Source organism: Caretta caretta, chromosome 7 (assembly GCF_965140235.1).
Source record: "Caretta caretta isolate rCarCar2 chromosome 7, rCarCar1.hap1, whole genome shotgun sequence".
Lineage (NCBI taxonomy): Eukaryota > Metazoa > Chordata > Testudines > Cheloniidae > Caretta > Caretta caretta.
In genome coordinates, this window is record NC_134212.1 from 108,550,604 (window position 1) to 108,563,329 (window position 12,726).

Here is a 12,726-nt window from a genome sequence, read left to right on the forward strand (position 1 = left end):
GTTTCCTGGCCCCTTTATTCCCCACTCCCTAGTAGCCCTCTAGTGGAATTCTCTGTGAGAGAGGATGAGCCAGCCCTTAATTTTCTAGTTTCTATGGGCTTAGTTCTAGTGTAAGTCCTTGGCATTAGGCCCAGGATGAATTTGGCCCTGTGGCTTTGATCAGACAAAGGTGATGCTGTACGTTGTACAGCGAGGAAGGAACTGAACTTGCAGTACCTAAGGCTTTCTTCCTTCCTAGGGGGGGGTCTATGATCATGGTCCAGTTCAGAGGGGAAAAAAATCACCTTCCCTTCCTCTCACTTTTATTCACAGCTATTTGTGTGCACATGTGCTATTCTTCAGGCCTAATTCCATGCTGACATCTTACAAGTGAGCACTAACTGGGTCACAGACCTCTTCTTTATTTCCTCTTCCGTCTATTAGTTCTTTTCTTACATTTCTTCTGGCAGTTCCTCCTCTCCCTCCCCACTTAGACAATGGCTTCTATTGAAATTGAAGATGTTCTTGCATCTGCTGCCAATACTCACATTGCCTCTGAGTCTCTTCCTCTTTATTCTCTGGCTTACAGGGAGCTTCTTTCTTTTGCTGCCCTCTCAAATTCCATTTGATCAACTTTTCCTCCTTGAGTTTTCCTTTCCATCATCCCCCTCCAAATGGCTGTTGTTGGCAGCCATCAGATTATATTAAAAACCTGTTGAAGGCACCCATTCTCTGAGGAAAGATGAGCTATTGAGTTGTATTGTAACATCCATTGTTTAATTTTACGATTAGGTCTCAAGTGATATAAGAGTAAACTGTCCTTTTAAAAATGAACAGTCCCACGTTCTGCACTGATGTAAACCTCCTTCAGCTCACTGAATTTAATGGAGTTGTAACAAGGTTAAATTAGTGCAGGATTTGACACTGTGTGAAGCCAAATGCCAGCGCTAAGTAATAAATCCTTCCATTTTTTATTACAGTCTTGTTTGTGCTGCAACAAACAAACACACGCACCATGGGAAAGGACCGTGGCCCTGCTCCTGCTCCCATAGAAGTCAATGGAAGTTTTGCCTCTGATTTCCCTGGAAGCAGTATTGGGTCCATTTTTTAAAGAGCCATGCACACCTATGGCCCTGGGGCCAGGCACACCTCTGGCACATTAATCAAACAGAACACCTGCACTGTAAACTGCACACTAATGGCAGTGTGTTTACCATAGTTACATTAGACCAAGAGGTTCCACTGCCAAAGCCTAATGCCCATTTAACAGCAAGGCACTTTTTTTCCCCCTGGGTCTATGGAATACTCTTAGGTAATTATTGAGAGCTAGATGGTACCCAGTTACAGTGGAGGTGTGCAAAGGATGCGTGAAGCCTTTGCAACACTTGCATCTCCTCTACAGTGGTAAGACCCAATGGCTGCCTCTCCAAGTTCCCCTGTAGACTCTAGCCACCCCAAAAGGGGTTGGCTGGACGCATCCACCCTCTCAGGGAGGTAGGAATAGGCATGATCCCCATGCATGCTTGGGAACACTGGAAGATGTCTTTCCTGAGTTCCTACTCTCTCAGCTTCTGCTCTCAGGTCTTCTTATACATTGCTCTGTATGTTTGCTATAGCTTTGCATCATAAAATGACTGTGTCAGCACTTCCATGGTACCTGAAGCCTTAGGGCTGTATTAGAATGGTGTAATTCTGGAGTAATACAATGGATTTGTATTTACTCTGTATTTGCACTGATTTAATTAAGAGCAGAATTTTGGCTCTTTCTCTGTGAATTAGTATGAGCACAGGAGGAGTGCATGGATCATGTCATATTTGTTCTGGGAGACACTGGGCTACTATAAAGTAATTATGTATCTGGAGTAGACACTATAAAAATAATAATGTATTGTATGTTTCTTGTACTTTCTCATAAATTCTGAACAGCAGACTTTCTGGGCTGATCTGTGCAGAGCAAAGTTGATCTGACCACTCCCCTGTTCTTGCGTCTGCTTTGTTCAAGGCTATTCCCCTTTCAGAGGTCAGAGCAGCGCTGCTCTTAGACCAGCTCTAAGTAGCCCCAAGAACCCCAAACTGCAGCCAAATCTAATTAGATTCACCCTTACCCACAAAACAATTTGTAAAATATGTGGTCAAAAGTTGGATTAGGAGCTTGATTCTGGTCTTGCTGATATTGGTATAAATCTGAGTCAGTGGAATTATACCAATGTCAAACCAGAACCAGGCCCCTAATTTCTATCTTGTATCTTTGACACAGTATTTTCTACCTCCTAACAAATTACAAACATTCTCACTATGTTAGAAACCAAGGGCTTATTGTACTGTTTTGGAAAAAGCAGAGCTCCTGAACCTACCTGAATCTGCAGTCAAGAAAAATGTGAAAAAAATGGCTTAAACACCCCTAGATTTGTTTCTAGTCTGAGACGTGCATCCACCCCCGCAGACATTTTCCAAGTTCATCTGACTCTCACCTGGACTCTTAGATGCTCTTGGTTTCAGTATTATTTCATAGTTTTCCATAGCAGTTTATTATTCCTCTTATACTAATCCGATGTTTTATGAAGTATGTAATTCTCTAAACTTCACAGACAAAGAGGCATGTTGTAGTTCAGCTGATTGGATGTTCCGAGATGAACTTCGGATTTTAAGATCTAAAACGGTGTGTTTTTCCTGGATAGAAATTGGATAATGTGTACTAGCTGAATTCTGGGACGGATCCTTTCTTATACCAAAAGTAACTGACTCTTGGAACTGTTCCTTGCTCCTAAGTGACTGCAGTTATTTTAGGGCTGGTGGTTTGCAATACTCGTTATGGTTTACTAATGAAACCAAATTGGTGACCTTTGTCCTTACCAAAAAATGATAACACGCAGATGTACAAAAACCCACATTCATGTGCAGTTTTATTGGTGCATTACAACATTACATTTCCTTCACATTAAGAGAGCATGAAATTAAAATACACTGATCCACAAAAATGCTTTCCTTACGCTGACTTGTACTGGTAATTATAGCTCCTATGGCCTTTTCTGTAAGTTTCATTTTATTACATTTTTCATAATTTTAATTACACCTTAATCAAAGCTTTTCCATGGTCTGTTTTATTACTCTCAATTTAATTACATCCATTAAAAATACTTTCTTTGCTGCATTGCAAAGTCCTTTTCACCCATTTATCTTGCAATATAAGTATTATGGTGCACAACATTTCATATTCCAGCATTTTCACAGTTGCGTTTCTTCTAAGTGCTGTGTCAGCCTTTCCCATCCCAACTAAGAAGGGGAATATAGCTAACTTGTATCAAAGTCCATTAAAATAGTGGGGATTTTTACAGCACATTTAGGAGGCCCTACTCATTTTTAAGAATACACCAGATTTATATAAAAATGTGTAAAATGCACTATATCTCAATAATAAAAGTTCAATTTCAGTTTAAGAATTTTTTAAATATTTGCATACATGCCAGAAGCCAGGTTTTTCCACTAAAAGACAAAGCTAATGGAAAAGTCCTACAAAATTTATAGAAATGATAAATTTGCTAGTTTTCTTCATCATCCTATATAAAATTATATACCTGATTTAGAATTCTGTAGAATGGTGTAAAAACTCTATAGCAAGGAGATAATTCTTTATTACATTTGCTTAGGTTTCTAGAGTAATGATTGGTCTACTACAGCTGGGTTTTGTTGGTAAAGCTAAACTAGGAAAACCCTTCTAGTGAGGATGCAGTTAAACCGGCATAACTATGCTTATATTGGTTTAATTTATGTCATTCTGAGGAACTGGCATAAGCTATAGTGGCATATAAAAACAGTTATGCTGGTATAATTTTATCTACACTAGGGCCTATAGCACCAGTATAAACCAGGCCTAATTTCTGTGGATCCCCTATTGGTCTCATCCCTATTGCATTTTCTACGACTTTTCCATAAGGTCATTTCCTATTAATGTATATTTCACAATTTTGTATCTGTTTTTATTAAATGACTTTGGCAGCATTCTTTTGCGTGCATTTTTTTTATTTAGAAAAAGGATTCATAACTTGTTTTTCTTCTATAAAAATTCAAGTGTTGCCAATCAGGGAATAGCTCTTCTCAAAAAATCTACAAAGTGTACCTTTGACAAAAATAAATGACAAGCCTTTACACTGAGACACACAGCTTTTTTGAATCACAAACGCCTACAAGGCCAATACATATTCCAACAGGAACACATTAGTTATAAGGTAGCTATGGCACCGGTCTTCTCCAGTCTAAAGCACCATAATGGATATTGTTGATCAAAGCTGTCATGATCACCTTAAAGAGCTGATCTAGCCAAGAAATGTTCAACTGTCAGAGTGTGATTTTTAGAACATTTTACCTGCTCTTTCCTAATCCATCTATTAAAGGAAATGCTGGAAGCTGACATTCTGCCATTCAAAGATACATCATTTCACTGGAGTGTGATATGTTTTTAATATGTCATACTGCATGAATAATGAATGGAAACATGAACCTAAAAAAATAAATTAACTAACATAGGTTGGACATACACATAGTTACCTCCTCTGCACTGCATCCAAAGCCCATTGGAGTACTATGAAATGATTCCCATTGACTTAATGGGCTTTGGATCAGGCAACAAGATGACCCTTACAAATGCTAGGCTTAGCAATATGATGAATTGAAAATGGGGAAATGAGCAAATGGAATATTTTTCTCAGAATTCAGCCAGGCATATTACAGTGCTGGAAACTGGCTGAAGCATTCATACATGTGAAACCAGTGCTGATGAACCGAAGTCCTTACATTCCTTAAGATCACAACCAATGCTGGAGTGAGACATTAGAGACAGTTCTACCAGGACAGCTGTGGCACATGGAGATTCACAGAAAACATGGTGTTTCTTCAACTGTGCAGTTCTAGGATTTTTGCTTGTTTGTTTTTAAGATTGCAGCTGGTTGTATGCCATGGGAGTTGCTGCAGTTTCATTCAATTTTGAAAATAATTCCTGCACGAGCTCTCAGAAAAAAATGCTAATATTTTAATATCCAGTTTCTAATCCAGCCTATGAACATATGTTATTGCAAGCTGACAATTTCCACAGCTTTGGCTCACTCTGCTGTCAGCCTCGGCTCACTCTGCTGTCAGCCTCATCCTCCAAAACCCTGGATGTGAACAGACTTGGCTCTTTTCAGACTCTTGCTCTTCATACATTTCAGCAACTGTTTAATTACCAGCTCAGAATAACCCTGCCAAAACTTGATAACTAGCACTTCAACATCATGTGGAAGATTTATTATGTTAGAAGACTACAACAGAAACATAAGGAAGTTGCCGCTTACACATCAAATTATATAAAGAAATAGACCAAGGGCTGATTATGGCGGTTGCTGAAAACCTCCTGAAAGTGATGACCACACTCAACACTCACTGAAGTCATGCACAGTTGAGGACAATCTGCTTCCTAGGAGGTGCTCAGCATCACACAGCATCCACTGTTTTCAGATTGACTGTATCTTCAAATACCTCTCATTCAAAACGATTCAGTTAACTAGCCTGGATTTGGCATGTTCCTTCTATTGACACTTTTCTCCTCCCTGGATTTTTTTTGTTCTGGCAACGGACTGAAAAGAGACAGCTGGACAAAACAGTATGCACTGAAAACTGAACCTTAAAAGTAAGAGGATGTTACTGTATGAAAAAGAATATCTTAAAAAAAAAATCACTGCCCAAATGTACTGTAGGAAACATCATATTAAGAGACCAGTTTGGAGGAATGTGAGAAGGGCTAAAAGTTCATTGTACACAGTTATTAGTCATACTGGTCCTTCAGTTACTCCCTCGAGAGGCAGGCTGGTAGCATTATCTGCTGTAGGTCTCTCTTCTTTCTTCGTTGAGGTCTGAACTAGGAGGCTGACGTAAGGTTTATGGCAAGCCATGTTACCCAAAGGTGGGTAGTGCTGTCTGTAGCAAATATAAGCGAAAATTAGGCCAATGATTCCTCCGACAAAAGCATCTAGGTAGGAAAAGCAACAAAAAATCAAGCATGTTAGTGTTGAAATAGCAGCCAATATCAATGGGGGTGGATGGGGGGAATTAAAGCCTGCATCCAAGAGGTGGAAAGATTCTCTATGAGTGTAAGTGACATTGCATTGGGGCCTTAGTAAGAATATCAGAACGGCCATCTTAAGTCAGACCAATGGTCCATTTAGTGCCAAAGGCTTCAGAGGAAATGAACAGAACAGGGCAATTTCAAGCGATCCATCCCAGTCATCCAGTCCCAGCTTCTGGCAGTTGGAGATTTAGGGAAACCCAGAGCAGGGGTTTGTGACCCTGACCATCGATGGACTTACCCTCCATGAACTTATCCAATTCTTTTTGGAACCCAGTTATACTTTTAGCCTTCACAACATCCCCTGCCAACCAGTTCTAAATGTTGACTGTTCACTGTGTGAAGTACTTAATTATGTTTGTGTTAAGCCTTCTGCCAATTAATTTCATTGGGTGACCCTTGGTTTTTCTGTTATGTGAAGTGGTAAACAACAGTTCCATATTCACTTTCTTCATTCCATTCATGATTTTATAGACCACTATCACAGTGATCTCCATTCCCTCTGTCCTAATCGATAGCATCACATTGGAACTCCTGCTGGAAAATGTCAATATAATGGCAACTCTCATTATATTGATGAAGATGAGAGAACAGCACCCTTTTCATTTAGAGAGGATACTAGGACTCCCAGAGTATCCAGAGCTGCAAGCACACTGTTAATTATGTTATGTCCTTTCCACTATGATCAACATAGTTAGTTGCAGTATAATGACCTCCTTTTGACTCAAACTTCTCCTGACAGCATTGGACTTTACAGCTCAGGCATGAGTATTTTTACTTTCTCTCAGGTTCTTCAAACAAGAGCAGCTGGGAAACCTTGTGTGTTCGTCCTTTCTCTGTCCTTTAAAAAAGAGCTCACCCTTCCTGGAGGCTTTTGAATTATGAAGATTAGTACCTTTTCTTTAGGTTATTGATATGGCATGATTGATAACTCAGACCTCAATTCTGCCAGTCTTACATATAGTAAGTAGCACCTTACTCATGAGTATTCTGATGGACTTCACTGTTACTACTCACAAGTTGCTATATGTAGCGAGGATACACAATCATGTGTTCCTACTACTCTATACTGTACACTACACCCACCTGTTACATCTCCTTAATTAGAGCTAGATTGTACAAACCTTTAAATTGGTGAGCACAAGTTGACATGTAGAGCCCCACGGAAGTCAAAGAGATTGCTTGTGTGGGTACATTCTTGTGTGGGTAAATGCTCACCAGTATGACCAAGTGTTTCACAATCTAGCCATTCATACACTCTTTGGGGTAGGGACTGCTTTTATTGTATGTTTGTACACCATCCACCACAGAGGGACTCTGATCCTGACCAAGGCCCATGGAAACTACCACAATACAAACTAACCACATGACTGCAGTGCTTTAGATCTCTGGGTTGCTGATCTTGCCCCACGTACTCCACAAAATTAGAGTAAGCATTTTCAGTCTGGTTTTCTCCAAGAAGACGCCTGTGTTTAGTTTGAGATCCTAGTAGAGACAGTCTTGCAAAATACTATTTTTAATTAATTTACCAACAATAGAAAGGGAACATTGTTCCAGACTCCTTGTTTACTCCGGTTCTATATATTTCCATTTATCTAGTTAATAAATTCATTGGAATCTTTTCAGATTAGAGAAAGCCATGTGTTGAGTTAGGGTCTTAAAATAGTCAATGTACTTGGGATTCTATATGGAATATGCTAATCTGTTATAGTTCACTAATGCCAGCACAAAGATAATGAACACTATACTTTCCATCACAACTGAAGGCGGCTCGGAGAAAGCTCATAATATTGATTCTGAGATTCCGTTCTATGGCTTTTTAATGTAAGGTAATGCTATTTCCTCTTTCACCTACAGTTCACTAAGTCCTGTACAGTATATTGATAGTCCTTGCTCATTCCCCACTGGACAGTTAAGGCTGTATCACAAAGCCACCATAAATAATTTAACACAATTGGCTGCCTCCACTGAGCACAAAAGACAGGGGCTGAGCTACAATGCTAAATTTTACAGAGTGACTCGCCCCTCCCTGGAGACTGCGGTTTTCTCAAGTAAGAGCTAAGGTCACTTGCAGGATAACATGGCTGCCTGAATAATCTCTGGTTTGTAAGCAGCCAGCTGAGTTTTCAGCATCATCTACTTAAGCTTCAAAGACAAACATATGCAGCTGTAATGGACATAGTGGTAACCCCTTGGGTGTAATCTATTTCCACAACATATAAAACACATCATAATTATCTGCCTCACAGCACATATTTTAGTCCATAAATAATTCTTGCTCTTGGCAGGATAAAACACACTGCAAACATGCATAGACCAAGCTAGAGAATAATTACTGAATCTTTTCTCACAGACATGCACAGTTTTAATACTACATTCCACAGCATATCTATCTCTATGCATATGAATTTGCCGAAATAATTAGTCTGCAATTTCAAGTAGTTATCTGAATTTTTTAAAATTTAATTTCTATTTTTCTTCATTGATTTAGAATGTTCCACCATCCTTAAAATGTCTTGTCAATAAATTGCTATAAAAATGACTGTCTACACTTGAAATTGTTGCTATTTTACTGTATATTACTTGTACAGCTGGTCAACATTGTTTGACCAAATTTTTTTTCTGTCAGAAAATATGGTTTCATCTAAATCGATTTTGACTAGATATTTTAAATTTTCGAATCAGAAAAAGTACAATGAAAAATTTTGTTTTGAATAGGATAAACCCACTTTTCCATGTTTTGTTTTAAAATTCTTAAATGTGTTGAGGTTGTTTGAGATAAGCATGCAAAGCAAACCATTTTTAAAGTTTTTAATTTTTAAAATTTCTTTAACAAACACTTTGTTTCATTTTTTTTAATTATTATTTTGAGGTCTGTAGTGTCAATGATTGGTAATAATTTTGCAGGTTTAGGAAAAACGTATTTTTAAGAAAAAGCAAAAATACTTCAATTTTGCCATTTTAACTTGTTGAAGGTTAAGTTGCTAAAGCGCAGATTTTACTTTTTTTTCCTGAAATAACTTCTTGGGTAACCCCTCTTTGTTAACAAAACATCAGGGCTGCTACTGCACTAACTGTGAATTGAATATCAAGCCACCAGAATGAAGGGCTCTTGCAACACCAAACTTTTTGGTGATTTCTCTGAATGTTTTGTTGTTGTTTTGTTTTTGCTCTCTTTGGGTGTTGCAAAGGGCTCAGAAATGCAAATGTAGTTCCAAAAAAACATCAATTTGTTGTTTCTTTTAAAAGGAGACAACAAACTTGGGTAAGAACACCATCAGGGCTAAAGATTTGTTTCCAAGTGTCCAAGATTAACCACTAGTGCCTAAAATATTCGTGGTTTGTGTAAATGTATAGCTTTAACTGTGTAAGTGGCAAAAGAGGGGATTTCGCACCCCCCCCCCCATCTTTACCCATCCAGGGCATAGAGACAAAGACATGGTAAGAACTGGTTTGTTCTTCAATATCTTACAAATATATAACAGCACCAGTTTTAGCTACAAATTAAGTGAGTTTGAGTTCTTAGTGTTGTTAACATCTGGAAAATTTAACTGCAATTTTGGTAACATTTAATCAAGTAACATCTGTAAATCCCAGTTTTGGAATAAGAAATTTGCAACCCTATAATGCAAATTACACTATAATCGAGTACCTTTTTCTTTTCCTTTCCCCCCCTATATGCTTGTGATAAAATAAGGTTTTTCTTAGTAACTGTGATTTTATGAACAAATGTCTGATACCAGGCGGAATTCGTTCATAAAAAAGGGGGATTATATTATGATAATTGGGCTTACAAATTTATTCTAATTGTGAGCTCAATTGTAAAGGATACGTGAAAGTTCATAAAATGTCATAATAACCTATAATAGCAAATGTTAATGGGAACAGGTGCAAAAAAACCTGATAAAAATAACCTCAGAATTAGTCAAAACAGAAAAGTCTACTGATATAATTCACAGTCTATGTCAAAATCATGCTTGGTAAAGACAAAAGGTATGTAACTGGATTATAATGAACTGCAATTGGTGTGTCGGATATTAGGAACAAAATAATGAGGTGATGAGCTATTCCACCCATCACTCCCTTTTTGGGGGGAACCTTAAAGAAAGACTTTGGGGGGGGAAATTAGAAAGCACAGACGAAGCTACTGGAGCGAGCTGCACCATCATGGCGGCCATCCCCAGTGTTTCCTGGGACCCTGGGCCTTCTTCGTCCTAATCCTGAGGGATGCGCTGACCAGATCGGGCCAGAGGGAGGGATTCAGACGACATTGGTATCCCTACCTGCTTGAGCTAAATCCTAAACACCTCTAAGAATAAGCAAAATAGGACTTTAACAACAGCAGCAGCTCCAGCTCATCTCAGCTAACTTCTTCTCTTTTACCCAAAAGGACAGTTATTACTATCTTTAATACCATCTAAAAGATTGTCAAACACGGGTTTTTTTCCCTTCCAAAACTCTCTCTAGCTAAAGGGAAAATGAACAAGGGGTGTTGTTAAAATGAAAGCCTTACTTAATACTCTACATTTCAAATGCTTTAACTGTTTTGCCTACTTTTCTTTATCTTTAATAAAAGGTTTAAATGATTTTGAATGGTGTGTTTGCCATGGTACTAAGCAGGCTCAGGTTTCTATACAGCAAAAACCGTTTAAGACTGTTTAATGTTAGACAGTGACTGGCTTATGTTAAGACCTTTGACCCATTTATTCCATGTAAATTAATATGACAGTGGCAAGATCTTCTGACTCTGAGATCTGATTGCAGAATTAGGAAAGCACTGCATGTTCCTGCAATAAAGAACATGTCATGATAAAATACATTCTGAATATTTTAATTTGCAGTTGCAACTTAGTGAACATACACTGGTACAATGTACATATTAAATCCCCCCAGCTAACATCTGAGAATTAGTGCATTCTGAAGTAAAATACTGGAATCAAAAATATCTGCCAGAAGCTATGGAAAATCAATTTTATTTTTTATTGGACATGGTGTGAATATGATATAGTTTCCTTACTAAATTAGGTGATTAATTTGGAAACAGAGGTTCTCATTCCTCCAAAGCCATTATGACTGTAGCCTTTTACCCAAACATCTGTTCTACTAAAAAGTTGTAAGACATGAAGCTTTGAGCGTGGGAAAAAGTTGTCACCATCCGTATTCTATACTATATATCTTACGATGCCACAATCCACCTAGTAACATTTCAGAAAGAGTCCTGTAGTTTTCTGTTCTGCAGTAATGGGCCAAAACATGCTTATATGCATTCAATCATATATAAAAACACACAGATATACTGGGCCCCGTCATATTCACACACACTGTTGGAACTAAAATGATGCCTAGAACTAGCAGCGAGTCAAACAAGCTATAACCACTCCATCCCTGGAGCTCTCACTGCAGAAATACAAGGATAATAAAAAGGAAAGGTATCACCATGACTCACCTTGCCAATGATGCTTGTAATCACACATGCGTGACAGGGCAATCATCATGGCACAATACAGAGGCAGAATTGCTGCACAAAGCCGCCAGCTTTTCCCTCGGCCATTTTCAGTGAAGCAGTGCAACTTTCCAGCTAAGTAGAAGGTCGTAAAGCCAAGGCCTGAAAATGCAACTGAGAAGAAAAACACAAAATTACAGAATCATGTAATTAACAACTGGAGTAAGAGTGTGATCCTGTGAGGTCAGTGAGAGGCCTATGATATACAGGAGTCAGACTAGATGATAGGGTGGTCCCTTCTGGCCTTAAACTCTATGACTTTATGACAGGTATCTTTCTACTGCAACACGGTCCTGGTCCTAAGGTCCTTTTAGGTTTTCGGACATTAGAACCAGAAGGATACACAAAGCACAGGCCATGCATCCTGAACCCAGATAAACTGTAATGACCATATGGGGGAGCCACGGGTGTAGAGTATCTGGTGGGAGGCAAACAGCACTCTTTAGTCTCAGGCCCATATCCACTGTGTAAACCGGAGTAATCTATTGTTTTCTGTCAAGGTCCAAATTTCTCGGTCAAGGAATAATCAAGGTCCAGACTCCAGAGAAAATAATACAAAAATAATAACAATAACAACAATGATAATAAAATAATAATAATAAGTAAATACAAAGATTTTGTGGTCTGTTCAAAAGCATCTGGCAGTCCGGACAGAGGCAAAGTGTGTGTGTGGGGGGGGGGGGGGGGGGGGGGAGGGGCAGAATGTGGGAGTCACGTGCCCCGCCAGGTTTTCTGCGTGGGCAGTACCGAGCATGCTCATAAGAACTGAGCATGCTCAGTAACACCACTGAAACTGGCTGTCCTCACTCTGTCCCCCCACTATTGGTAGGCACAGGTCATCTCTGAGTTCGGATTTGGCCAATTGTCTGCCCATTGACAACCCCTGTAAACTTTGCACACACAATAATTGAGAAGGTTGCACAGTAATAACCCCCGCCTTCATCTTAACAGTATTGATATATCTTGGCTATTTTAGTTATAAAAAATTAACCTTCCTAACAGCTGACTTTTAAATGTTTTTTGTTAAAAGGCAATAGTGACATTACAAATCTTAGGCTCAAGCCTACAAGTTCTGAGTTGTGGGTACTCGGTCCCATGCAAGATTGGGCCTATTATTAATACATGCTTTCCATATCTGTGATATACA

At 38.8% G+C, this 12,726-nt stretch overlaps 1 protein-coding gene across 2 annotated transcripts in view; it reads right to left on the reverse strand.

The window, feature by feature from the left end:
- Positions 1-2,855: 2,855 nt before the first annotated feature.
- Positions 2,856-12,726, reverse strand: part of PLPP4 (phospholipid phosphatase 4) — a 98,638-nt gene continuing 88,767 nt past the window's right edge. For both annotated transcript variants that reach the window (XM_075131055.1, XM_048858687.2), the window contains exons 6-7: positions 11,523-11,693; positions 2,856-5,980 (exon numbers count right to left, since the gene is read on the reverse strand). In XM_075131055.1, the coding sequence (XP_074987156.1) occupies positions 5,781-5,980; positions 11,523-11,693 (371 nt within the window). In that variant the 3' untranslated portion in view covers positions 2,856-5,780. The remainder of the gene's footprint in view (positions 5,981-11,522; positions 11,694-12,726) is intronic.